We start from the raw sequence: 27,564 nt of genomic DNA on the forward strand, positions 1-27,564 counted from the left end.
AAAATTTAGTTAACATTGTGTTTGAAAGATTAATATTGGCCATCCATACATTTACTGCCTTGTGTTAGGAAAGTTTTCTTTACGTGTTTAATTTATAGAAATGATTTGACTCTCTTTAAATATCCAAGCTTTTCTTTTATATATTTTATGTAAATACATAAATACCAACATTATAAAATTCAGTAACTGAAAGTTCTATTTTTTCTTATGTTTTATTTAGTCTCGAAATATTTCTTGTGAAAAATATTATATAAGAGTCATAAAAATACAAACTTTGTCCGAAGATCTAAACAAATATTCTCGTGGCATAACGCCACTGTTTTGACTAATGAAAAACACGTACAGCTTTCTAGGTCCAACAGACAGACAGTTTATTTACGACAAGTAGATCTGGACACCGCAGGAGTTTACCGTTGCGAAGTTTCGGCTGAAGCTCCTATATTTGACACGGTATCTGCCAAGAAGGAAATGAAGGTATTCGGTACGTTGTCTAACGCCATTTAAAGTTGTTGATGATGTTGGTATGGTTATAATAAACATGTTCGCTAAAAGAAGGAAAATACTTTGGTGATATTAAACATAAATATTGTTATTTGACTTTCCCATATTGTTATGTTCGTTTGTTATAGAGTAACGTCACATTGGGCTATATGCTGTGTCCACCGAATCGAGCCCCGGATTTTAACGTTGAAAGCCGTAAACTTACCGCTATCCCACGTGGAGGCCCATATGGCTCTGCAAATTTAATATAAGACACTCACTTGTAAGAATAAAGTGCTGAAACATGCATTTTTAAAGAATGTTCTAGTTTATATTGAAATGTAACTTGACAAGAATAATTCATTAACGCGTTTATTAGTAAAACATATTTCAGTAATGCATGAAGGAAATGGTTTCTATCAAAGATAGAAATATAACACTTGAATAACAATAATTATTACAAGATATATGAAACCAAGAATTAAACACAACAATGAAATTATCACGAATAACAATGAGATAATAACACAGCAGCTCGAAGCTACTCCACCTAAATAGTAATTATACTATCCTATACTTTGTCATTGGTCGTCTTATAGAATCAGAAAGTTTCCGGTACCTCAGTAAATGACTGGAACAGAATGAGAACAAGAGGTACTTTAACAATTCATCTTTGTGAGCGTGACATCAGTTGGACCCTCTTTCGTAACATCTTTATTTGATAGAGTTAGACCACAAAACATTAATTGATGTCTCTCATATTTAAATATTTAATTTATCCTTCTGCTACAGAAATTGTCTATTTTAAATCAACTGACAGGCGGGTTTTTCAACGTGATAAGACTTGGGTGAACTTAGCTAATTAGCTGAGCCAGTTTTCTAACGTTCAGACCGATGCATTCTACAAAATGAATTGACGTTTCTGACAAGTTAGGGCTTTACAAAGATTAGTTTTAATTACTTTTTGTTATTATAATTTTACCTTCTTTAATTAAAAAGTAAAACAGATAAAGCGCATCAGAAGTTTTCACATACATGATTGTGATTTATCAAAGAAGAGAAGCAAGATGTTGCAAAATAAATTTTGAAAATTAACGAAAATTAAATTCATACAATCTTTTAATAATTGAGAACAGGTGTGTGGCTCTGTAGGTTAAGTATGTAGAGAACAACAAAAATTGTACCAATGTATGTCACATATGTTAACATAGATTAACACTGTACTAATACGTGTTGAATATGTTGACGTAAGTCAACATTATCAGTGTATGTTGCATGTGGTAGCACAAGCTATGTTGTATAAAATTACCAAATAAGATCTTACAGTGTATAGTCGTCTTTTAGTCGCAATGGAAATGTGATTTGTAATATTAGAAATATAGCTAATGGTTGTACGTTACCTTGAAGGTTACAAAATCTAATCAACAAATAAACAATAAAATACCCGTATTCACTAGAATTTGGTTTCCGTATTTTAATGAATAATAAAAAGGCAAAAAATAGATATTTATTTTTCTTCATGGGGAAATATTTCTCGAGTTTACAAAAAATAAAAAACTTTCCGTAAAACGTAATATTCCCAAAGTTTGAGAACAATAATGTACCATGTAAATACTGTAAATGTGTATAATAATGTGTCGTGCAGATACTGTAAATGTGTATAATATTACACCATGTAGATACTGTGAATGAGTGTAATATTGTACCATGTAGATATTGTAAAAAGTATAATATTATACCATATAGATACTGTAAATACGTATAATATTGTGCCATTTAGATATTGTAAAAAAAAGCATAATATTATGCCATGAAGATACTGTAAATGAGTGTAATATTAAACCATGTAAGTACTGTAAATGAGTGTAATATTATGCCATGAAGACACTGTAAATGAGTGTAATATTATGCCATGAAGACACTGTAAATGAGTGTAATATTATACCTTGTAGATACTGTAAATGAGTGTAATATTAAACCATGTAAGTACTGTAAATGAGTGTAATATTATGCCATGAAGATACTGTAAATGAGTGTAATATTATACCTTGTAGATACTGTAAATGAGTGTAATATTAAACCATGTAAGTACTGTAAATGAGTGTAATATTATGCCATGAAGATACTGTAAATGAGTGTAATATTATACCTTGTAGATACTGTAAATGAGTGTAATATTAAACCATGTAAGTACTGTAAATGAGTGTAACATTATACCATGAAGATACTGTGAATGAGTGTAATATTAAACCATGTAAGTACTGTAAATGAGTGTAATATTAAACCATGTAAGTACTGTAAATGAGTGTAATATTATGCCATGAAAATACTGTAAATGAGTGTAATATTATACCATGTAAATACTGTAAATTAGTATTACAGCAAAGTTTCCAATTTTTCCATTTACCCTAATCTAACAACACTATAAATAGTTCAACAATAAATGTGAGAAACTGATTTTAAAGTTTCTTTTAAGAAAATGGCTTACAACACGAAACAAAAAGTTTAATTTCTAAGTTAAAACAGTTTGATTTAGTTGTTTTTGGTTTTTTTTGTGGGTGTTAATAAATGAATCTTATATTAACAGTTTTGAGATTTTCTGTGATTTAAATCAAACAAATCATTGATTTGGTTAATGATCATGTTCACTCACCATAGAAAGCACATAAATCAGATTTAGTGTATTTCAATGTACGTTCGATTTCAATAATTCCATGGAAGATAAACAAAAGGTAATTCTGTTGTTTAAGCAAACTTTCGTGAGCTCTGTAGATAAAACAGATCATATATCAATGTATCTCAGAACGACTGTTATGTGTATTAACACTTTTTGGATAAGGAGAGAACAACGTTTCGACCTTCTTAGGTCAACTTCAGGTTAAGATGTATCACTAACATGAAGTGAGACATTTAAAGAAAAAGTAATCTCTTCAAGCTAGAGAGAAAGAAGAGAATAACAAATTTATATTATTCATCACTGTTAAACTGTTTCAGCTCTACCATCAGAAGCTCCCAAAATATCGGGAAAGAAAGGGAAGTACAGTATTGGAGACACTGTTTCTGTGAACTGTACCTCAGCAAAGTCGAGACCTGCTGCCAATTTACGATGGTACATCAATGACGAACAGGTATGTTTATTAACGAACTACACCTGGTAAATTGTGGACTATATCAAAGATCAATAGGTATGTTTCAGGTGGGGTGCATATGGTCAACTGTGGGTTATATGAGCGATTAGTGGATGCGTTAACTTGTGGGGTGTGTACGATTAATTATACTGGGTGTTCGAAAAAATCATATTTTATTCTGTCTATTTCAAGCTGCCCCCCTAGCACAGCGGTATGTCTTCGGATTTACAACGCTAAAATCAAGGGTTCGATTCCCCTTGGTGGGCTCACCAGATAGCCCGGTGTGGCTTTGCTATAAGAAAACACACACTATTTCAAGCCGGCAACTGATAGCGATGTTTAGAAACAAAATAAGAAGGATTCAAGCCTGTATTGATGCCAACGGGGTTCACTTTCAACATTGTTTATAACTGTCATTCATATTTACCTCGTGTATTCTATATTGAAACATGTCTGTTAATAAATATATAAGTGCACAGTGACTTTCCGAACACCCTGTATGAACAACCGAGAGTAATATATATTACTTCTTATTAAGATTGTGCTGTAAGTATACTTTATTAAGGTTGTATTTATTCTTATCAGAAAATGATTCGTAACTTAAACGTAACAAATTTATATTCATCACTATAATCAATAACACAAGATTTAGTGTTGTTTTTTGTTTTTCTTACTGGTAGCCTCTCTTTTGCTGTATTTCTTTACTCTATCGTCTCTCATTCTTTCTTTTCTTTCTATTAAACGATGTGTTTTATATCCTTTTCTCAAATATCACCCCTAATGCATCTATTTCCCTTATATCTGATTAAAACATTTCATTATTATAAGAGGTTCAATAATCTCCACAGCCGCTAATCAAAAATGGCGGCCGATCCCTCCAATAATTTTTAATGACTTAAAGTGTTGTAATTCTTAATCCCACGTAGCCTGACCAATAAGCAACTGCTGTCTCACCTCTGTCAACCCCAACCGATTTTCTTTACACGTAACTTCATAACAAGAAGAGACGTTTACGAGCAGACTATGCGGAGTTAACTCGAGATAATATCAAAGACCAGCAGATACTTTTATAATTAGGCTGAACATAATTAACTGTAGGCTATATAAAAGATTACTACATACGTTTATAAGTAGGTCATACATAGTTAACTGTAGGTTTTATCAAATACAGACGTTTATAATTGGGCTGTGCATAATTAAATATAGGTTATATTAACTGTGAGCAAATATGTCTTTACATGGACTGTTTAAGGTTAATTAACAGTAGGTTATATCAAATACTAGGAGATATATTTTTCTGTACGCTGTGCATCACTAAATGTGGAATGAAAAAAATGTTTTGTTGTTATTAGGACTGCGACTAGAATTTTACCAACCGTTCAATTTTCCCTGTACCAGAAAACATTGTCAGTTTTTAAATTATTTGTACATTTCTTCCAGAAATACACCACTTACTTGCCTTGCTGGCAAAGTTCAACGCTATTTTGTTTGTTTTGGAATTTCGCGCAAAGCTACACGAAGGCTATCTACGCTAGTCGTCCCTAATTGAGTAGTGTAAGACTACAGGGAAGGCAATTAGTCATCACTCTTGGGCTACTCTATTACCAACGAATAGTGGGTTCAACGTTATAATGTAATTTGCAATTAAAAATATCTGTTTTTTGACCAAACATAAGCCTAAAACATATCCAACCAGCAATATTATATAAATATTTGCTAATGTTATTTGGAACTTAACGTGTTTCATTGCCAAGGAACCAAATTAGGCAATAACTTTACTCTAACGTCACAGCGTTAAGAACTAACAAAATTTTTACATTTAATTATGATTTCAACTTAGTTTTACAAGGCATATGTAATTGAGTACCTATTTTATGAAGTTTAATTTTTGTTTATTGTTAAGCAAAAAACTGCACAATGGGCTATCTGTGCTCTGCCTACTGTGGGTATCAAAACCCGGTTTTTTGCATTAAAAACCCTCAGAATCACTATTGATCCACCGGAAGGCAGTTTAATTTTTAATCTTAATTAACTATGAATTGGTGTATACCTTGACAGTCTGCACAGTTGTTCAGTGTCTCCTGAAGTTTAATAAACTACATTTGCTAAAGTTTTAATAAATACATTAATCAAGACATGGTTGTGCACAAAAAATTTAACCACCTGCTCATGCCGATCTCTACAGGTTAGGAAAAATTCACAATCAGTTTCTTAGCTCAGAAGTTTATTAAATGTTGCTATCTAAGTTAGTATGTACATTTATATAATGATCGAGATTTAACATCTATACGTTAGTTAAAATGTACTCCAAAATATAAATCTTATAATACTAATAAATATGCTCATTTGAAATGGCGCAAAACTATAGCAAAAATTTGCGTACAAGAATTTTGACTTTGTCTGTTACTATCCAACCAAATAAGTGAGTAAAGCACTAATCAAATCTTAACGAAACTAACCCTGTGGAAACAGTGTCAAGCAGAGAACATTTCATTTAGTACAAATGAATTTCTGCAGGGTTTTATTATGTAACGACACTCGCATGAAAACAAACCGATTTCCGTTTGTAAGATACTTTTAATACTAGCTGTGTTAACTCCAGTTATATTTACTGTAAGTTCCAGGAAGACACAGTTTTCCATACTTCTTAGTTAGAACTTAATCCAAAGTATTCGCCTCACGTTTACAAGTTACTGTATATAAGATATTCATTTCACGTATTCAGCCTTTGACTAATATTCTAACGTCTCTTGAGTTTTCTTCACGACTTAAACGTTTCTATATTTCAATACTAGGTTGGCCCCGAGTATGAAACTTCCCATTCCGCTATACTCAATGCTGACGGTTTAGAAAGTTCAAGCTTAAGTCTTCGCTTTGTGGTTAGAGAACATCACTTTATTAACAGAAACATGAGACTTCGGTGTTCGGCCACTATTCCAAGAGTGTACACCATGAGTGATGAAGAACTTGTGGTTGGTGGTCAGTTGCAACACGCCTCCGAGCTTCTTAGTGTCAGTGAAAATGTCAGTAAAGGTACGTCTGTTTCAGAGTTTGGTATTAAAGAAAAATCCGTGTTTAACAGTTTTGAAGAAAACTAAAACTTTAAGAGATTCCTGAACAATATTCATTCAAACATCTAACTTATTTTTTTGAACTCGTCAGCAGATTAGTTGTGTAAGATCAAATATCTTAGTTTCTATTACGTTCATCAAAACAGTGAGAAAAGTCCTGCGTTTCTCAAGCTGATATTTGGAGTATTCGTAAAATATTAATTACTTCTTCCTCTATCCAATTATAAATAAAAATTCATCATGGTATTTCAACATCATCTTTTTAAATATTTAGGTAATTTTTAAGTACTTTACTTTGTAAGTACCCTTTGTAATTTATTTCGCCAGTAACATTTACATATTTCTACCACAAACTCTATTTTATTATACTGACAGCATGACCTGTTCTACCTTCTATTGTTTTTAACACGGTTTGCTTTTACAACGTATTACTGTCTACTTACTTCCCCAAGTAGTGCTTAAATAGCTTAATTTCCCAAGATTATACTTAATCTATCTTCTTAAGTACTGTCTAGTCACTTATTACTGTTTTAAATTCACATGACGTGTGTTGTTTATGTGTTGTATATTCGTTTAAATCTTTTTCAAAGCTTTTTCTGCGTTGAGTATGAAATATTAAGCTTATTAACAAGTTTTTTAAATAATAAATATCCTAATTCTTCACAGACTATAATGCATGTTTTTACACTGACTGTCTGTATAATTTACAGCAACATTTAATATTGTGGAATAAGAATTTTGAGAATGGGAATGTTAAAGGGGCTCAAAACCTCTCCGTCACCATTTTTGTTGTTATTGATTATATTTTATCGTTGACGTAAGTTAACGATAACTACATTAATAGATGACGCTACATTCTTATACTGAAAACAAAAACTTTATTAAATGTTCTATAACAGAACATACACGCAGTGTTGGAAAGGACACTCAAACATCTTATATATGTAAAACATTATGCTAGTACTTCCTATGGAGGAATTTAATGAGAACATTAGACACCACTAACGCAATGTAATAGTCTCATATTTATAAAGAATAAAAAAATATTTGTGTCTGTCTGTATGTTCACTATCTAACAACTCCTAGTTTGCTGAGCCAATTTACACAAAACTTTGTAGGATGATAGTTTTCATATTATTAATAGCGCATAGCACCCTTATCCCCATTATTGTTGTTATTAAGCATTTGTTATTTTTTGACATACATTAACGTTCATTATATCCATAGATGGCGCCACATCCTTATGTCGAAAACAAAAATTAAAAGATTTCTGTAACACAACATACACACAGTGTGAGGAAGGGCATACAAACGCTTTATATAATTCAGATAGTGAGCAAGCACTCTCTATGGAGGAACACAATGAAATATAGCCACCATTACTGTAATAATATTTAAACACAGATGTAGCTTCTACAATAACAGTTACCATAAAAATGATATGAAAGGCGTTTCCTCAATTATACAAACTTCCTACTTTGACTCGTGACCTTACACCTTCATTTCATAAGACAGTTTTGTAGCCAGAGATCATCATTTCATTAAGAACTAGCTGGGTGTGAAAGTGAGAGAGTAAAAACACTTCTACCATCTGTACTTTGGTCGCTACCTCTCCGTAAAAAAATTATCCTGTCCATCGTACATTTCTTAAAGATTATACAAAACTTTGGTTGAGGTAATAATGAATAATGTACTAATATGTTGTGTTATAAATAAATTGTATGAAAATTAGGATTTATCATAACATCCACAGGTACCTCAATTTGTCCACTTATATTTCTTGTGCTGCATATTTTTATGTGCCGTCTCTATAGTTGTTTTTATCGCATATTCAAGCATAATCTATGTTCCATGCACTAATTACAAAATATTTCAAGGTTTTCCATAAACCATTTATGTAGTCTCATTTCTTATATTGTTCTCATTATACTTACATATATTCACTGATTGTATCACATGTTTCAACACATGATTAATGTAATATTTTCCTCTCTCTGCTGATTAAACAAATACAGGTTTCGTCCAATGACTAACTAATCTATTTCATTTTGAAGTGTTTGTTTGTTTTGAGTTTCGCGCAAAGCTACACGAGGGCTATCTGCGCTAGCCGTCCTTAATTTATGGGTGTAAGGTTAGAGAGAAACTAGCTAGTCATCACCATCCATCGCCAACTTTGGGCTACACTTTTACCAACGAATAAAGGGACTTATCGTCACATTTCCCACGGCTGAAAGGGTGAACATGTTTGGTGGGACGGGGATTCGAAACCACGATCCTCAGTTTACGAGTCGAGTGCCTTAACCGCGTGGCCCATTTTGTAGCGTATAAGTAACTTATTTTTCTTTACTAAATTTTGTTCAACCTATTTTGCTTCTTGTGCAGTTTACTTTTTTGCATGTACCATCTATGTAACACAAGTCCCTCACTTTATTGTTTATTTAGACCATTTTCTCACGTGTTATCAACACCATGGGCCTTACCAGGTGGGGAACGTCAACTGTAGTTTAAATTATCACGGAAAATTATACATAGTGCTATAAAAACTTTCGAATGTGATGCTATAATTTTACATTCATATTCTCTGTCAGTTAGTAATGTGTATCTTCAATCTGACGTGAACTCTGCTACAGATCATACACTGGACTGCTACTAACTTAGGCCCACACATGTTATAAATTTCAAAATCGACCCCAACAATCTTTGGACTATCATGCACATTGTTTAGCCATTGTAATAAAACCCACTTAATATTATATCTGAATATATTTCATGTGAAAACACTCCAAAAGATGCCAGAACGGTCTCTATCTCTTAATTGCAGCCTCTTCGTAGGAGAGTGTGGTTTTCAACTGGTCTACAGATATTGTCAGAACATTTTGGCATCTAAATATACTCCAAAAATGGATAATTAGATTGGCTGTGCAGATCCAGGATGATAAATGAATGACTTCGTCGTCGAACAAATTTCTAACAACCATGTGAACTGGTGCATTATAATCTTAGAAGATCTCTTGACCATCAGGGTAGAAATGATATGAGATAAACTCGATTAGCAACAACATTTAGTATTTTCTGGATGCTAACTGCATTTCAATAAAAAATCAAAGCATCTCACTCCCGCCACGAACCTTTTCACACATCATTATACAATATCTAGTGATTGGCACTGTTACAGCGAAACAAGAGTAAAAGAATCAGGTATATCATGTGGTTGTTTATCAGTCTCGTTTTTCTGCGATTAACATAAAAAAAACCTGGATAAAACATGATCTGTCAAATCATTGTCCACAGTTTCTGTTGTCAGCCCAACTGAAGTTGCATCTGGCATAAAGGGCTTTAGACTGATTGCCAGCTGTTAGATGACAGTTTTTACAGTACCATTCGAATGGCACGATTGTTTATTTCCTGACCACTCTCAAAGAAATCAATCAATAAAGAAATAGTCTAATTAATTCAAAAACTTGTCCAACAGTTTTTTCTATCGATACTATCACCAGCCTTCTTGTTCGACTATCAGTGAATTTGTAGTTGTTGTTTTTAAGTAAGCACAAAACTACACAATTGGTTTCTAGCCTTGTAAGTCCGCAGACGTACTGCTGTGCCACTGGGGGCGACTCCCAAAGAACCTCAATAACAGATATATTTCAAGATTCAAAAAATAGTAATTAATAATGATGTTCCTATTGGACGAATACTACAAATCATATTCCTTTAAACGTCCGAGGGATCTTTGTTCTTGTGATATCGTAATCGTCCAACTCCATGGACGAGTTCTCAAAGTGAACGAAATACGCATAAGCAATGACGATAGATTTGAAATGTTATTTTACGTGCCTGAATTTGAATACAAAATAAATAAGTTAAGAAGATCGTGGTTTAAAATATCTAAAACTAACGTAATTTATATCACAAATGGTAGGCCAAATGATTTCTAATGCTTTGCCAGCTTTTGGAGTTTAAACCACAATAGTTGTTTGTTTTAATGAATGATTTAAGCTAATGGACGTTAATTACAGCTACCTGTTAGACAGCAGTTATTATTCATACCGAAAAAAGTTTAATTTATAATTTATTATACATGCATGTGTCTTCTTGCCGCACATACTTACAACGCTGTAATCCAGATTTCTATACCCGTGGCGGACACGTTTTGTAGCTCTGTAATTAACGACACACAAACAAATACATTTATGTGTACTTAATAAAAATAGTGTTCCTAAATAATTTTGAACTGATGTATTGGATGTACTATCTATACATGTAAAGCATAAAAATCTGTGTGTCTGTCTGTTTATTTGTTATCTAATTATTCCTAGTTGACTGTATCAATCTCAACAAAACTTTATGGGATGATAGTTTGAAACAAAAAGCATGTTAATGGAAGGTCATTACTACTTTCACCTCCATTATTGCTGTTACTGAGAGTTTATTACCTTTACCGTAAGTTAACACTGACTTCATTCACAAATGATATTACGTCGTCACACCGAAACCAAAGAAAAACAACCTGTATTAAATTTTCAATAAAACAACATACCGTACACAAACTTCTTATATATTTCAGAGTGTGCTATATGGAGAAATACAATAAAAACAATTTCCACCAATATTGGAATATTACATAAACTTTGCTGAAGTTTCTACTCCAACAGTCACCATTAGGTCATACATTGACCAGTGAACTTACGACTTTGGCCCATAAGACACTTCTTCAACTGATAACCGTCAATTAATTAATCAGGTAAAGCATTGTAGAAGAACATTTGTAGATGGGTGTTAAAAGAAAGTAATTCCTACTGCCACTACTTTACCGTTACCTCTTTCTATAAAACCACCCTGTCTATCGCAAAGTGTATACCATGTTTTACGCATATACTTATTAAGTTCTTAAAACTTATACAAAACCTTTGCTGAGGTAGTAATGAATATTGTAATAGCATGTTAATCCATAAATAAATTGTGTCAAACTTAACATTTTTGTATCATTTATCAAAGCATCCACCTTCACATTTTTTCAAATTTATAACCCAGACAAAAGACGAGTACCTCCGTTTTTACTATTTAATGTTCAGTCTAATCTGTCACACACCACCTTCCTTATCCTTCATGTTTACGGATTAGATGTAAACATTTATTAAATCAACTACGTTCATACTTTGCTCAATTAGAATCATTTTCTCTTTTCTTCTTTTCTCCATAAAATTAAAATATCCCTTTATATCCATCTGCAGATTGAATAGCTTCTTTTATTTTGTTTGTGTCTTCCATATTTTTACCCACTATGAAATCATATAATTTCTAATAATATTATTAATTTTCTTTGTTCCCAGAAGAGCATTCTTATATACCAATCAATGGTTCAGTGTTGTTGTTGTTTCCTTTCTCTATTACTTCAATTTCAGTAATACCAATATGAGCAAGTATCCAAACAAAACCTTGTGAAATATTAAAAGGCAACACTTAGTTTCGCCTTCCACATTTGTCTGACATTAACGTAGTAAAATAACCTGAAAATACAACTTCTTGTATTGGCTTTGCTCCTTCTACATATTCTATTGTTACCACTGTTTCTGACGTCTCAACATTGAAAAAAAGTTATTGCACATTGCTTTTTGCTATTTTAATTTAATATTCAGGAATAAAAAATATAACAATTGAGAATTACTGATGAAACATTATATTGACCTTCTAACTTCAGGGAATATCACCATTTGTCATTCTGTAATTTGCAATCACTTTAATAAGCATACAGCGCCCCCTGTACCAACTTCCACATCAATCCTTTCGTCTACTCACATATTTCAAACACGGTTTTAACTATGTTTCTGAACACACATTCGTATATTTGATACTTCTGTAAACTCGATATTACATTTATTTTAAATTCCTTACTATTACAAGTTCAGCTTCTAGCATTCTTTTGTACGATTGAAAAGAACTCATTCAGAAACTTAGGAAAAGTCACTCAAAAATATATCAAATGACACGATCGACTTAACACTGAATTAAAATAAGAAACACGGCGGCACCTTGTAGCAGCTTTTAAAAGGATTTTAATTTCTTCTGTCTATTTCTCTTTTGTGCAAAACAAAGTTTAACCTTTGTTAAAATCCCAAGAGCTAGAGTTTACTCGCTATCAGTATTTCATCTGTTGTTTCCGTCCTTTGGAATCCGATTACTACCCTAATCCCCGCAACAACTTTCGCAATATCTTTCCGTTTTCCACTCTTTTACTTTCAATTTCTCCACCACCAATATAACAACATAAAGTGTGCTGTATTTGACACTTTACTTTCTATGTTTATTTTCATTATTTCTTCTGCTGTGAGATTTTCTTTACGTATACCACACTCCGTACTGTGATTACTACCAAAATAATAGCATTTAAGTAATTTATCAGTACACTTTCCAAAATGGTACTCCCTCCCTTATTGACCATCTACAAACTGCAACAATATATCTAAAGAGTTGTTTGTTTTGTTTTGAATTTCGCGCAAAGCTACACGAGGGCTATCTGCACTAGCCGTCCCTAAAAATTTAGCATGTAAGATTAGAGACAAGGTAGCTAGTTATCGTCAATTCTTGGAGTACTCTTTTACCAACGAATAGTGGGACTGACAGTCACATTATAACATCGCAACGGATGAAAGGGCAAGTATCCCTAAATCGTGTATAACACGAAAAATGTGTTAGCCTAAATACATCACTAAGTACATTTCTACTTTCAAAAGGTCAAGAAAACTGTCGTACTTACTATATTTCCTCCTTTTTCATTTCATTATCACGCTCCTCACGTGACCCTGATGGGTCATTTGAAGACTTACAATGCGAAATGCGATTTTCCACGGTAGACAGGTCACAAATAGCCTATTGTGTAGCTTCGTTCTAAAACACCAACAAGAATAACAAACTTCCAATATCACTGAAGATTGTTCTTTGTTTCATTTGTTCCCACGTGACACATTTTATTCACTTAAATCAGTACTTCTATTCCCGTTCTCTTATTGTTCTTCTTGTTTACCACTTAACTTTTCAGCTACCTTTTCTATATGCATGTCTTCCTCAATACTGTTTCTCTCCCCTACTCTTAATTCTATGTCAGTTCTCGACTTGACCAAGTTCCCTTGATGTTCGTCTTGCTCGGAGCTGTGACAAAGAGTCAACATTCTTCTTTCGGAACACGATGTTTCAAAACTAAAACCCTGAAAGAGAAGTGTACCATACCGATTAACAAATAAGAACACAGTTTTCAGGTTTCCAGTTCAGTTCTTGAGTGTTTTTGTGTGTGTGTGTGTTTAATTAGTTTAAAATAATTACACACAGTTAATTGTGCAATATGAGTAACCGACAAAACCAATTGATCAGTAACTATTACATTATTTTTTTAACATATTACTAAAGTTTGAAGTTACATTAGATATTACTGTGACTATTAATAAATCCTTTTCACGTATACAATTAAATTATAAATTGTATTTCTTTACGTCATTATGCATATTTAATTACAAACTGCGCAAACTTAATAATGTGCTTTCTTATTGTTTTAACCTTAATCTTATCAAGTTCTAGGGTCGGCCGTTTGGATATACGATATAAGTAAAGAAGTTTTACACGTGGATAACTAAACCCTGACAACGACACTAATAGGCGAGGATGATTGGGGAAGGGATCCGAACCTGTGATCCACAGAGCACCCTAACCATCAGTCCTTTTACAAACTCACTAAGGTGTATTGATATGAGTTTAAATTAGATGTAAAAGGTCTATGTTTGGCTACAACGTTTGACAATTGATAAACATTACTTCAGCCGGATGTGATCTAGTTGTTAGCGTGCCGGTTCTGAATTCTAGTGTCCATGGCTCGCGTCCCATTGGCGCAAAATCGTGTTCTGCGTTTTGGAGCTGTGGATGCGTTATAAAAGGAAAGGGTAGTCAAAATATACTTTTCGATTATAACAGCCCATGGAATAGACGGTGAGTGATGTTTTATAACTGCCTACCGTCTTCCATATAAGTATCAAGTTTAAGTTTCACTCTAAACAAAAGTAGGCCTATGTTGGGGTTCACATAAGTTAAAACATAATCACACCCATTTCTTTGTAGGCACTATGAACAAAACAGAAAGACGAACGACTCGTTTCAGTACACCTACCAAACCTAACGAGAGTAAATTTGTCAAACCACTGGGATTTGTTGTTTTATAGACATGTTAGTTGTGCACACAATTTGTTCGTTATCCTTAATAATAAATACAAAAGTCCAATTCTGAATTATAATGAATTGTTTTAAAACATTCAAATAAATTATAGATGCGTAAGTACGAATGTTTATAAGGTAAAATAAGTAATTTGTTTGTTGGTAAACACAAAGTTACAAAATGGGCTGACGCTGCTATTAGGTATCAAATCAGGTTGTTTTAGTATTATAAGCTTTTAGAACTAACGCTGAGCCACTTGAAAGTTAATGTCAATAAAAAAAACTTGTGTATCGTTACCGTTCATTTAAATCTGAAGACCTTTACACTACATAAACAAACAGTTACATCATTACAGGCCAGGTGGTTAAGGCACTCGACTCGTAATCGATAACCCTCAAGTAACTTCGCGCGAAATTCAAAACAAACAAGACTGATGACTTGCTTACGAAAGATAAAGCACAAATCGTTTAACATTTCAAGCATATTTTAAGGTCCTACGTTAAATGGTGCAACAAATAAAAACGTATCTCATCTATGAGTAAAATAAGTATGATCGTTTGACTACAAGTTTACTCGTAGGTTTGTCCGAATATTTAAGCTGAGGCGAGTGAGTGTGTGGTCATAATACCGGAAATCATTATACAAATTCAGTAAATATTGCACACTTGATTAATTTGTATTTCACCTTTAAGTTTGACTTTAGAACAGAAGTTCACAAAATTGTCTCAAAGTGTTATTAGGCATTACTAATACGAAGAAAACAATCCTGTACCAAACATCGAGATCTGTAATGATATCTGGTTTGATTTGTTTGGAATTTCGCGCAAGGCTACACGAGGATTATCTGCGCTAGCCGCCCCTAATTTAGTAGTGTAAGACTAGATGGAAGGCAACTAGTCACCACCACTCACCGCCAACTTTTGGGATACTCTTTTACTAACGAACAGTGGGATTGACCGTCACATTACAACGCCCTTACGGCTGAAAAGGGCGAGCATGTTTGGTGCGACCGGGATTCCAACCCGCGACCCTCAGATTACGAGTCGAACGCCTTAACTCACCTGGCCATGCCGGGCCTCTGAAGAAGGTAATGTGTGGCCTTAAGGTAACAAATAGATCACAGTAATATTAAACTAATGCATCTTTGCTAGTCCAGTGAGGATTTCCAGAGTAAACAACAGTATTTTGCATATCCAGTTTCGTTAATTATTTCTGCCTCTACCTGTAATGTCTTCTTAAAAAAGATCTTTGTACATCATTCATACCATGGTGAAAATACTAGTTTGGTCAGTACAGCAATTTCCCTGTAATTTTGTTAGTTTTTACTTAATCTTTTTCCTAACATGCTGTAATTGTATTAACAGAGATTGTGTTTTTAGTGCTAAAAGGCAGTGCAAGCAAAACAAGTAATCGCTTGGGGCTTTTTAAGATTTTAAATAAATAACATTTTATTATTATAATTTTCTATAAAAGTCTGCTATTTCAAAGTCACAGTTAAGTACATGGCATGAGACTTAACTTCTTAAGTTTAAAACTTTCTTTAAAGAGATGAAATGAAATTTTCCCCCTCACCCAGCTGGCGCGCGACCTATTAGTGGACTGTGTGATCTAATTACCCAAAGCTGCTTGTGGCCTTGCGCTTACCAAACCCGGCACTGCTAATAGTAAGTTTTATCAGAGAGATAATCATCACACGTAAATTACACATTTAATAAAGCCTGTGGCAATCAGATAGAAACTGTTATATTTAGAGAGATATATATTAATTAATTAAACTACTGGAACAAAAAAGAGCAATTTTTTTTTAATTAAGAGTGGGTGTTTTTTTATAGCAAAGCCACATCGGGCTCTCTGCGGAGCTCACACGAGGTGAATCGAACCGCTGAATTGAGCGTTGTAAATCAGGAGACATACCACTGTACTAGCGAGGGGGGGGGGTATTTAAAGGAAGAGAGAAAATGTTAACTCCTGTGGAAAGTACACTGGTTATAGAACTGTTTTATGGAAAGTACACTGGTTATAGAACTGTTTTGTGGAAGGTACACTGGTTATTGAACTGTTTTGTGGAAAGTACATTGGTTATAGAACTGTTTTGTGGGAAGTACACTGGTTATTGAACTGTTTTGTGGAAAGTACACTAGTTATAGAACTGTTTTGTGGAAAGTCACTGGTTATAGAACTGTTTTGTGGAAAGTACACTGGTTATTGAACTGTTTTGTGGAAAGTACATTGGTTATAGAACTGTTTTGTGGAAAGTACACTGGTTATTGAACTGTTTTGTGGAAAGTACACTGGTTATTGAACTGTTCTGTGGAAAGTGCATTGGTGTTAGAACTGTTTTGTGGAAAGTACAGTGGTTATAAAACTGTTTTGTGGAAAGTACACTGGTTATTGAACTGTTCTGTGGAAAGTGCATTGGTGTTAGAACTGTTTTGTGGAAAGTACAGTGGTTATAAAACTGTTTTGTGGAAAGTACACTGGTTATTGAACTGTTTTGTGGAAAGTACACTGGTTATTGAACTGTTTTGTGGAAAGTACACTGGTTATTGAACTGTTTTGTGGAAAGTACACTGGTTATTGAACTGTTTTGTGGAAAGTACACTGGTGTTAGAACTGTTTATTGTGGAAAGTACACTGGTGTTAGAACTGTTTATTGTGGAAAGTACACTGGTTATTGAACTGTTTTGTGGAAAGTACACTGGTTATTGAACTGTTTTGTGGAAAGTACACTGGTGTTAGAACTGTTTATTGTGGAAAGTACACTGGTGTTAGAACTGTTTATTGTGGAAAGTACACTGGTGTTAGAACTGTTTATTGTGGAAAGTACACTGGTGTTAGAACTGTTTATTGTGGAAAGTACACTGGTTATTGAACTGTTTTGTGGAAAGTACACTGGTTATTGAACTGTTTTGTGGAAAGTACACTGGTTATTGAACTGTTTTGTGGAAAGTACACTTGTTATTGAACTGTTTATTGTGGAAAGTACACTGGTTATTGAACTGTTTATTGTGGAAAGTACACTGGTTATTGAACTGTTCTGTGGAAAGTACAGTGGTTATAAAACTGTTTATTGTGGAAAGTACACTGGTTATTGAACTGTTTATTGTGGAAAGTACACTGGTTATTGAACTGTTCTGTGGAAAGTACAGTGGTTATAAAACTGTTTATTGTGGAAAGTACACTGGTTATTGAACTGTTTATTGTGGAAAGTACACTGGTTATTGAACTGTTCTGTGGAAAGTACACTGGTTATAAAACTGTTTATTGTGGAAAGTACACTGGTTATTGAACTGTTTTCTCTTTTGACAAGCATAAAATACTTAGTACTTCTCTTCCCAATACCGAATAAGTTTTGGAACATAAACTTTTAAGAACATCATTCCTTATAACTGAAATTTCCAAATCTAGAGATACGGCCCGGCATGCCCAGGTTGTTAAGGCACTCGACTCGTATTCTGAGGATCGCGAGTTCGAATCCCTATGGCACCAAACATACTCGCCCTTTCAGTCATAGGAAGGTATAATGTGACGGTTAATCCGATTATTCGTTAGTAAAAGAGTAGCTCAAGAGTTGGCGGTGGGTGGTGATGACTTGCTGCCTCTCTGTAGTCTTAGACTACTAAATTAGGGACGGTTAGTGCAGATAGCCCTCGTGTAGATTTTTGCGAAATTCAAAACAATATATACAGATACATCAGCTATGTGGTACTGCATTACCATCATTTCTAAACTTAGTGTTAACAAAGTTAACTATGTTAAAGTTTGATACAGTGACTTGACATAGTATTTGTTTATTTCCTGTCTACTGCTTTACAGGGTTTACTGTGTAGAATTTTGGTATTAAAACAAATCGAATAACTATTATTATTATTATTTAGTTGTTCACCTACATATTTCCTCCAATTCGAATCCCAACGTATTCATCTTTTGATCGTGACTGATAAAACAAAATTAATATACATATTTATTTCCATTTTATAATATACCATTTCAAGATAAATTCAGTCTTTACGTAATAATTTAATTTATACACTATTTTGAGTAAAGAGTTTTTTCCAATGAATAATTTCACCGTTCTTTGTAAAAAATTTAAGTTTTATCTGTTATTTTAATTAAATTTTGAATCAAAGTATATAATTTATTCTTTTAAATGATTAGTTTTGATAATACAAAACTTATGGGTTGGGTATGGCGTAATGATATCCAGATAGTAAATTGAGAATTCTTGATATGCGACCCTTTTCTGTAAAACTTAGCTCCAAGCTTTGAGGCTATAGTTCAGTATCTAAAAATGAAAGACAAATTCCTGTGTTCGATCAAACCAAAGAAGGCATTAGTTGGCGGTATGTTCTTTCCCTGACCTATCAAGTTAAAGTGAATGACTATTATACACTAATTACCCGTGTGTAGGTTCGTGTAAAATTTTGACACAAGCAAGTGAACAAAATCCTCTGTTGATATTACTTCATTTGATCTATCATACAAGCAATAATTATTTAAAAATTACTTCGTTTCATCTGTCACTTTAAATGTAATTTTGTTTGGTTTGTTTTAAATTTCGCGCAAAGCTACTCGAGGGCTATCTGCGCTAGCCGTCCCTCATTTAGCAGTGTAAGACTAGAGGGAAGGCAGCTATTCATCACCACCTACCACCAACTTTGGGCTACCCTTTTACCTACGAATAGTGGGATTGACCGTCACATTATAACTCCCCCCATGGCTGAAAGGGCTGGTGTGACAGGTATTCGAACCCGCGACCCTGAGATTACGAGTTGATTGCTTTAACCACTTTCGCCATGTCGGGCCATTTTTTTTCTTCTAATAGCATTGCATAACATTGTCTGTTATTTATATTGTTTTATTTTTTCAGCTGCTATAAGAAATCTTGCAGATAAATGACTTAAGTTTATTAATCATATTAACAGATTTTCCAGAAGATAAATCAGTTCTTCAAGTGGTGTTAATTAATTTAACTCTTGAAGCATCATTATTAGTTTTCCTTCAGCACGCTTATTAACTTTTGAAGTAAAATTGATTTATTTCATCTAGAAAGTTAGTCAAACTATTGTAGCATCATTATAGGTTTTCCTCTAGCGTATTTATTAATTTCTCAACATGTTGAGAAAGCTTGGGTGCATTTCTTTTTGTACATATAAATCACAAAATGTGTGTCTAACTACTCCTAGTTCATTGGGGTGTGATAATGGGGGTTCACAACTGCTCCATCCCATTATTTCTGATATTAAGCATTTATTATCTTTGATAAGAGTTAACGTTAATTATATATATAGATTGTGCCACGTTCTTATAAAACAAAAGTTTTATATACAAACAAATAAAACACAAAAGTAATTTGTGTTTGTCTAATTACTCTTACATCGCTGTACCAGTCTCAACAAAACTTTGTGGGATTATTGTTTTAAAAAAACGGACACCTTATTGGTGGGTTCACAACCTCTTCCAACCCATTATTGATGTTATTGAGCATTAATTGTCTTTGGCATACGTTAACTACGTTAATAAATAGCGTCACTTCCTTACATCGAGCCATCCAGTGGCTCAGTGGTATGTCTGCGAACTTCCAACGCTAAAATCAGGGTTTCGATACCCGTGGTGGGCAGAGCACAGTTAATCCATTGTGTAGTTTGTGCTTAATTCAAAATAACTACTTTACGTCGAAAACAAACAAACAAAAAAAAACGTTATTAATTTTCTTTAAAACAGCATATGTACGTTTTATATATTTCAAAGAGTACACTAGCCCTCTCTTTGGAGAAATGCATTAAAAATGACCACCACTATTGGAATATTACAGGAATTCAACTGAAGCTTCTACTCCAACAGCTACCACAAGGCTGATATGAAGAACCGTTTCTTGAGGTATATCCTCTTCAAACTTTGATCCGTGACCTTTTAACTTTGGCCCATAAGACACTTCTCAGGCCAATGGCTATCAATTAATTAATTATGTGAAACACTGTGGAAAGATACTAGGAGATAAGTGTTGAACGCGGGTGACAGAAAGGACCTCTACTGTCACTACTATAACTGTCACCTCTTATTGTTTGTTTGTTTTGGAATTTCGCACAAAGCTACTCGAAGGCTATCTGTGCTAGCCGTCCCTAATTTAGCAGTGTAAGACTAGAAGGAAGGCAGCTAGTCAACACCACCCCCCGCCAACTCTTGGGCTACTCTTTTACCAACGAATAGTGGGATTGACCGTAACATTATAACGCCCCCACGGCTGAAAGGGAGAGCATGTTTGGCGCGACCGGGATGCGAACTCGCGATCCTCAGATTACGAGTCGCACGCCTTAACACACTTGACCATGCCGGGCCGTCACCTCTTATTACAAAGTTACCCTGCCTACCGCACCGCGTATATATACTATGTGTTATGTATATATATATATTGAGTTATTAAAGCTTATAAAATATTGTTGTTTAGATACTAATGAATATTGTGTTAATAGGTTACGTAATAAATGAATTATGTGAAAGTTATGATTTTTATGCTATTTATCGTAGCATCTGTGCCACCCCAACGTTTTTAAGTTCACAACCTGGACAAAGGGAGGATACCCCTTCTTGTCATTAATAAATACCATCAAGCCTACGCAACAACAGCACTGTTACTAAACGCCTCCATCTGTCTTGGTACGAGTAACGTTCTGTCACAAAGCTTTAACACAGGACCCTTTCAACCACTAGATGCCTCGGTGACAGGGGTTAAACATAGAAGATCTGCAATTTATTCGATTTAAATAAAAAGCCTACAGGATATAGATGAGGTATGGGGATTGAAAGGCACGTTTCTAAATCAGACATAAACTGACCGAGTTATGACTAGCCACATCATCAGCAGAAACTCCACTGTTAATGACAATGCTTCTTGATGTGTAATCGACGAGTCTTTTGCGTGAGCTTTCTTCTTCCTCTTTCATTATGACTGTTTTCCAGACCAAAGTCCAATAGGTTTTCAACAGATAGCTCCAAACCTGGCTGAAAGTGGCTGGAGCTTTGTCACTCTTCAACATATCATCATCAATTACCATTATTACCTCGATTATCTACACGTACAAGGTTCATGGACGTTAGACTTTCGACCTGTGTAGTTTATAGATGCAATTACGATGGACTTTCTGACAGCCCTTGTTGAAAAAAAAATCTATCTATCAAGCCAAAACATGCTGTAATGGTACTCATAAAAATAGGAAAGTAGTGACAGGAGCAGTAACAATCTCTTTACCAAATCAGAACAATCCTCCAACCTCAAACAAACAACGAAGAATGATCGAGTGTTTTGTTTCATAAATCAGAAAGAAGTTATGCTAGTAAGATGGTGCGGCTACTCCGAAACTTTTTAACTGACCGTAACTCCAGAATAGAATATACATTACATGAGCTGGATATTTGATTACCATTACATGAGCTGGATATTTGATTACTATATCATGAGCTGAATATTTGAACATCGCAGATTCCAGTTTTTCCAACGATATTTAGAGCACTTCTAGTTTCTTTCCCTTCCAACTAATAAATATTAGTTAGTCTCTGGTTGAGACAGAGAGAGTGTTTAAACATCATGGCGACATTAATGCTATAATTTATTACCTAAATCATTTCAATGTCTCATGAATAATATCTATGTGTGTTTAAGTTAGTATAAGCTCTTCATAATATTAAACATTTACAAATACAGGTTATGTACAATACACTTTACAGAATCTTACAATTTACCCTATATTTCATTTCGTGGCCCGGCAAGGCCAAGCGTGTTAAGGCGTTCGACTCGTAATCCGAGGGTCGCGGGTTCGAATCTCTGTCGCACCAAACATGCTCGCCCTTTCAGCCGTGGGGTATTATAATGTTACGAATAATCCCACTGTTCTTTGATAAAAGAGTAGCCCGAGAGTTGGCGGTGGGTGGTGATGACTAGCCGCCTTCCCTCTAGTCTTACACTACTAAATTAGGAACGGCTTGCGCAGACTGTCCTCGTGTAGCTTTGCGCGAAATTCAAAATAAACAAATATATTTCACTTCTAACTGATATGGCACTCAATTTGAAGTGACTCATATAAAGAAGAGTCACAAACAGTGTATTTCCATTTAGAAACCACAAGACTCATCTGTTTCTTTATTCAATATAATGAAAACAGGTAAAGACGTTTCTAAATCAGTAAACTAAAAATGTAGGAAGATTATTTAAGACAAAACAAAGAATAACAGAAAAACGTAAACAGATTTTTTTAAAAGTACAAATATCTATAAATATGTGATTGTTTTCGTTTTGTTTCTTCATAGTTCGAGATTCGGCAATTCTTACCACCAACCCAGCGTGTGGTATAGACCACTTCTTTCCCCTTCTAACAACCATCTACACTGTTTGGATTATACAGTTATAAATACAGCTCACTTCCACGTTTGATCATTACTGGGACAAGCTCAAAACGTATATCGACCGAATGCTATTTATGTGGTGAGCAGTGGACAAAATATTTGACTCATCCTTACTGAAATAGACGATCTATAATGGATATAAATAAAGAACTTACATTCGTCCCTAGTGCTCTGACTCCTTCTTTCTGAAGAGAAAAGACCGTCTATCATTTTGGCGTACACTTGTGAATCTCATAAAACCGTGCAAAACCTGAGAGGACTAATCAGTGTGGATTTTCCTTTGCTTTTCTGTCCTACAATTTACCAATTATTACGAGAGTAGCCATAAACCAGAACTGTCTTTTTTTCGTGCGAAGAATAAGTTTTTTTACGTGTTTAAATTTGTCTTTCCTTGTAATGCGATAATAAATTTACAACCGCTGTTGACGTGGCGAATATCTGCGTTTGATTTGATTTAAATGTTTGTAGCCAGACAAGTGTTTACACACAATATCCTTCAGCGTTTTTGGTTTGTTTGTGTGTTGTTGTTTTTTTGCACCGATACTTTCTACAACAGGTCTAGTTAAAATGGGAAACTGATCATTTCGAGCTGATTTTAAAAAAATATTTTACAGTAAAACAACAAAGGACATAATTACCAAACAACGAATAAATATTTTACAGTAAAACAACAAAGGACATAACTACCAAACTACGAATTTTAGTATAAACTATAAAGGTTTTGCTCATTTCTTCAATTAACTTTTTGTTTGTCTGGTGTTTGTAAATTGTTTGATAAAAATCCATAAACAATCAAATGATGTAGATTTTAATTTTTAAAATAATAAAATATAACATTAACACAAAGCAACCTTCTTCTCAAATATTAATAGGAACATTTTTTCGTCAGTGTTATTTTAAACTAAAATCACAGTTTATGAAAAAAGTGTGAATTTTCACTGTATATACATACATAGGTATTATTGTTTTCGTTTTACTTCACTGGCACAGTGATATTTTTACAACTTGTATTGATAATAGTATAAAAGAAAACATTAAAAGTGATAATTTAAAAAATATTACGTTCAAATCAAAATTAAGATAAAATCATATAACTTATTACAAATTCTTTAAAATCAGAGAAACGACTTTTATTAAACAACGTTACGAAAGAAATTCCAATCAATCAAGTTTATCAAGAATAAATTTTGTTACAATTGACGTTTTATAATAAACAACGTGTCTTCGGATTTGCAACGCTAGAATAAGGATTCTGATTTTCTGCAGCACATGATTTAGTTATGCCATTAAGACTGACGTTTTCAATACTGGTATTTACTTGTTCAATTAAGACTGACATTTTCAACAGTGGTATTTAGCTGTTCAGTTAAGACACACGTTTTCAATACTGGTATTTAGTTGTGGAATTAAAACCGACGTTTCAATACTGGTATTTAATCGTGGAATTAAGACTGACGTTTTCAATACTGGTATTCAGTTGTTCAATTAAAACTGACGTTTTCAATACTGGTATTTAGTTGTGGAATTAAGACTGACGTTTTCAATACTGGTATTTAGTTGTTCAATTAAGACTGACGTTTTTAATACTGGTATTTAGTTGTTGAATTAAGACTGACGTTTTCAATAGTGGTATATAGTCGTGGAATTAAGACTGACGTTTTCAATACTGGTATTTACTTGTGGAATTAAAACTGACGTTTTCACTACTGGTATTTAGTTGTTGAATTAAGACTGACGTTTTCAATACCTGTATTTAGTTGTTGAATTAAGACTGACGTTTTCAATACCTGTATTTAGTTGTGGAATTAAGACTGACGTTTTCAATACTGGTATTTAGTCGTGGAGTTAAGACTGACGTTTTCAATACTGTTATTTAGTTGTTGAATTAAGACTGACGTTTTCACTACTAGTATTAAGTTGTTGAATTAAGACTGACGTTTTCAATACTGGTATTTAGTTGTGGAATTGAAACTGACGTTTCAATACTGGTATTTAGTCGTGGAATTAAGACTGACGTTTTCAATACTGGTATTAAGTTCTTGAATTAAGACTGACGTTTTCAATACTGGTATTTACTTGCTCAATTAAGACTGACATTTTCAATAGTGGCATTTAGCTGTTCAATTAAGACACACGTTTTCAATACTGGTATTCAGTTGTTCAATTAAAACTGACGTTTTCAATACTGGTATTTAGTTGTGGAATTAAAACTGACGTTTTCAATACAGGTATTTAGTTGTTCAATTAACACTGACGTTTTCAATACCTGTATTTAGTTGTTCAATTAAGACTGACGTTTTCAATACAGGTATTTAATGTAAAATTAAGACTGACGTTTTCAATACTGGTATTGAGTTGTTCAATTAAGACTGACGTTTTCAATACAGGTATTTAGTTGTGGAATTAAAACTGACGTTTTAATATTGGTATTTAGTTGTGGAATTAAGACTGACGTTTTCAATACTGGTATTTTGCTGTTCAATTAAGACTGACATTTTCAATACTGGTATTTAGTTGTTCAATTAAGACTGAAGTTTTCAATAGTGGTATATAGCTGTTCAATTAAGACTGACGTTTTCAATACTGGCATTTAGTCGTGGAATTAAGACTGACGTTTTCAATACTGGCATTTAGTTGTGGAATTAAGACTGACGTTTTCAATACTGGTATTTAATTGTGGAATTAAGACTGACGTTTTCAATACTGGTATTTAATTGTGGAATTAAAACTGACGTTTTCAATACTGGTATTTAGTTGTGGAATTAAGACTGACGTTTTCAATACTGGTATTTAGTTGTTCAATTAACACTGACTTTTCAATACTGGTATTTAGTTGTTAAATTAAGACTGACGTTTTCAATACTGGTATTTAGTTGTTCAATTAAGACTCACGTTTTCAATAGTGGTATACAGTCGTGGAATTAAGACTGACGTTTTCAATCCTGGCATTTAGTCGTGGAATTAAGACTGACGTTTTCAATACTGGTATTTAGTTGTGGAATTAAGACTGACGTTTTCACTACTGGTATTAAGTTATTGAAGTAAGACTGACGTTTTCAATACTGATATTTAGTTGTTCAGTTAAGCCTGACGTTTCAATACTGGTATTTAGTCGTGGAATTAACACTGACGTTTTCAATACTGGTATTAAGTTGTTGAATTAAGACTGACGGTTTCAATACTGGTATTTAGTCGTGGAATTAACACTGACGTTTTCAATACTGGTATTAAGTTGTTGAATTAAGCCTGACGTTTTCAATACTGGTATTTAGTTGTTCAGTTAAGTCTGACGTTTTCAATACTGGTATTTAGTTGTGGAATTAAGACTGACGTTTTCAATACCTGTATTTAGTTTTTCAATTAAGATTAACGTTTTCAATACTGGTATTTAGTTGTGGAATTAAGACTGACGTTTTCAATACAGGTATTTAATGTGGAATTAAGACTGACGTTTTCAATACTGGTATTCAGTTGTTCAATTAAGACTGACGTTTTCAGTACTGGTATTTAGTTGTGGAATTAAAACTGACGTTTTCAATACTGGTATTTAGTTGTTAAATTAAGACTGACGTTTTCAATACTGGTATTTAGTTGTTCAATTAAGACTGACGTTTGTAATACTGGTATTTAGTTGTTCAATTAAGACTGACGTTTTCAATAGTGGTATATAGTCGTGGAATTAAGACTGACGTTTTCAATACTGGTATTTAGTTGTGGAATTAAAACTGACGTTTTCACTACTGGTATTTAGTTGTTGAATTAAGACTGACGTTTTCAATACCTGTATTTAGTTGTTGAATTAAGACTGACGTTTTCAATACCTGTATTTAGTTGTGGAATTAAGACTGACGTTTTCAATACTGGTATTTAGTCGTGGAGTTAAGACTGACGTTTTCAATACTGGTATTAAGTTGTTGAATTAAGACTGACGTTTTCAATACTGGTATTTAGTCGTGGAGTTAAGACTGACGTTTTCAATACTGGTATTTAGTTGTTCAATTAAGACTGACATTTTCAATAGTGGTATTTAGCTGTTCAGTTAAGACACACGTTTTCAATACTGGTATTTAGTTGTGGAATTAAAACCGACGTTTCAATACTGGTATTTAATCGTGGAATTAAGACTGACGTTTTCAATACTGGTATTCAGTTGTTCAATTAAAACTGACGTTTTCAATACTGGTATTTAGTTGTGGAATTAAGACTGACGTTTTCAATACTGGTATTTAGTTGTTCAATTAAGACTGACGTTTTTAATACTGGTATTTAGTTGTTGAATTAAGACTGA

The 27,564-nt window shown here is 33.6% G+C and overlaps 1 protein-coding gene across 1 annotated transcript in view; it reads left to right on the forward strand.

Annotated features, from left to right (window-relative positions):
• Window positions 1-23,704, forward strand: part of LOC143240532 (uncharacterized) — a 154,925-nt gene extending 131,221 nt beyond the window's left edge. The window contains exons 6-9 of the mRNA XM_076483118.1: window positions 285-481; window positions 3,475-3,608; window positions 6,404-6,641; window positions 23,181-23,704. Coding sequence (XP_076339233.1) covers window positions 285-481; window positions 3,475-3,608; window positions 6,404-6,641; window positions 23,181-23,281 — 670 coding nt within the window. The 3' untranslated portion in view covers window positions 23,282-23,704. The remainder of the gene's footprint in view (window positions 1-284; window positions 482-3,474; window positions 3,609-6,403; window positions 6,642-23,180) is intronic.
• Window positions 23,705-27,564: the final 3,860 nt, after the last annotated feature.

Source organism: Tachypleus tridentatus, chromosome 13 (assembly GCF_004210375.1).
Source record: "Tachypleus tridentatus isolate NWPU-2018 chromosome 13, ASM421037v1, whole genome shotgun sequence".
NCBI lineage: Eukaryota > Metazoa > Arthropoda > Merostomata > Xiphosura > Limulidae > Tachypleus > Tachypleus tridentatus.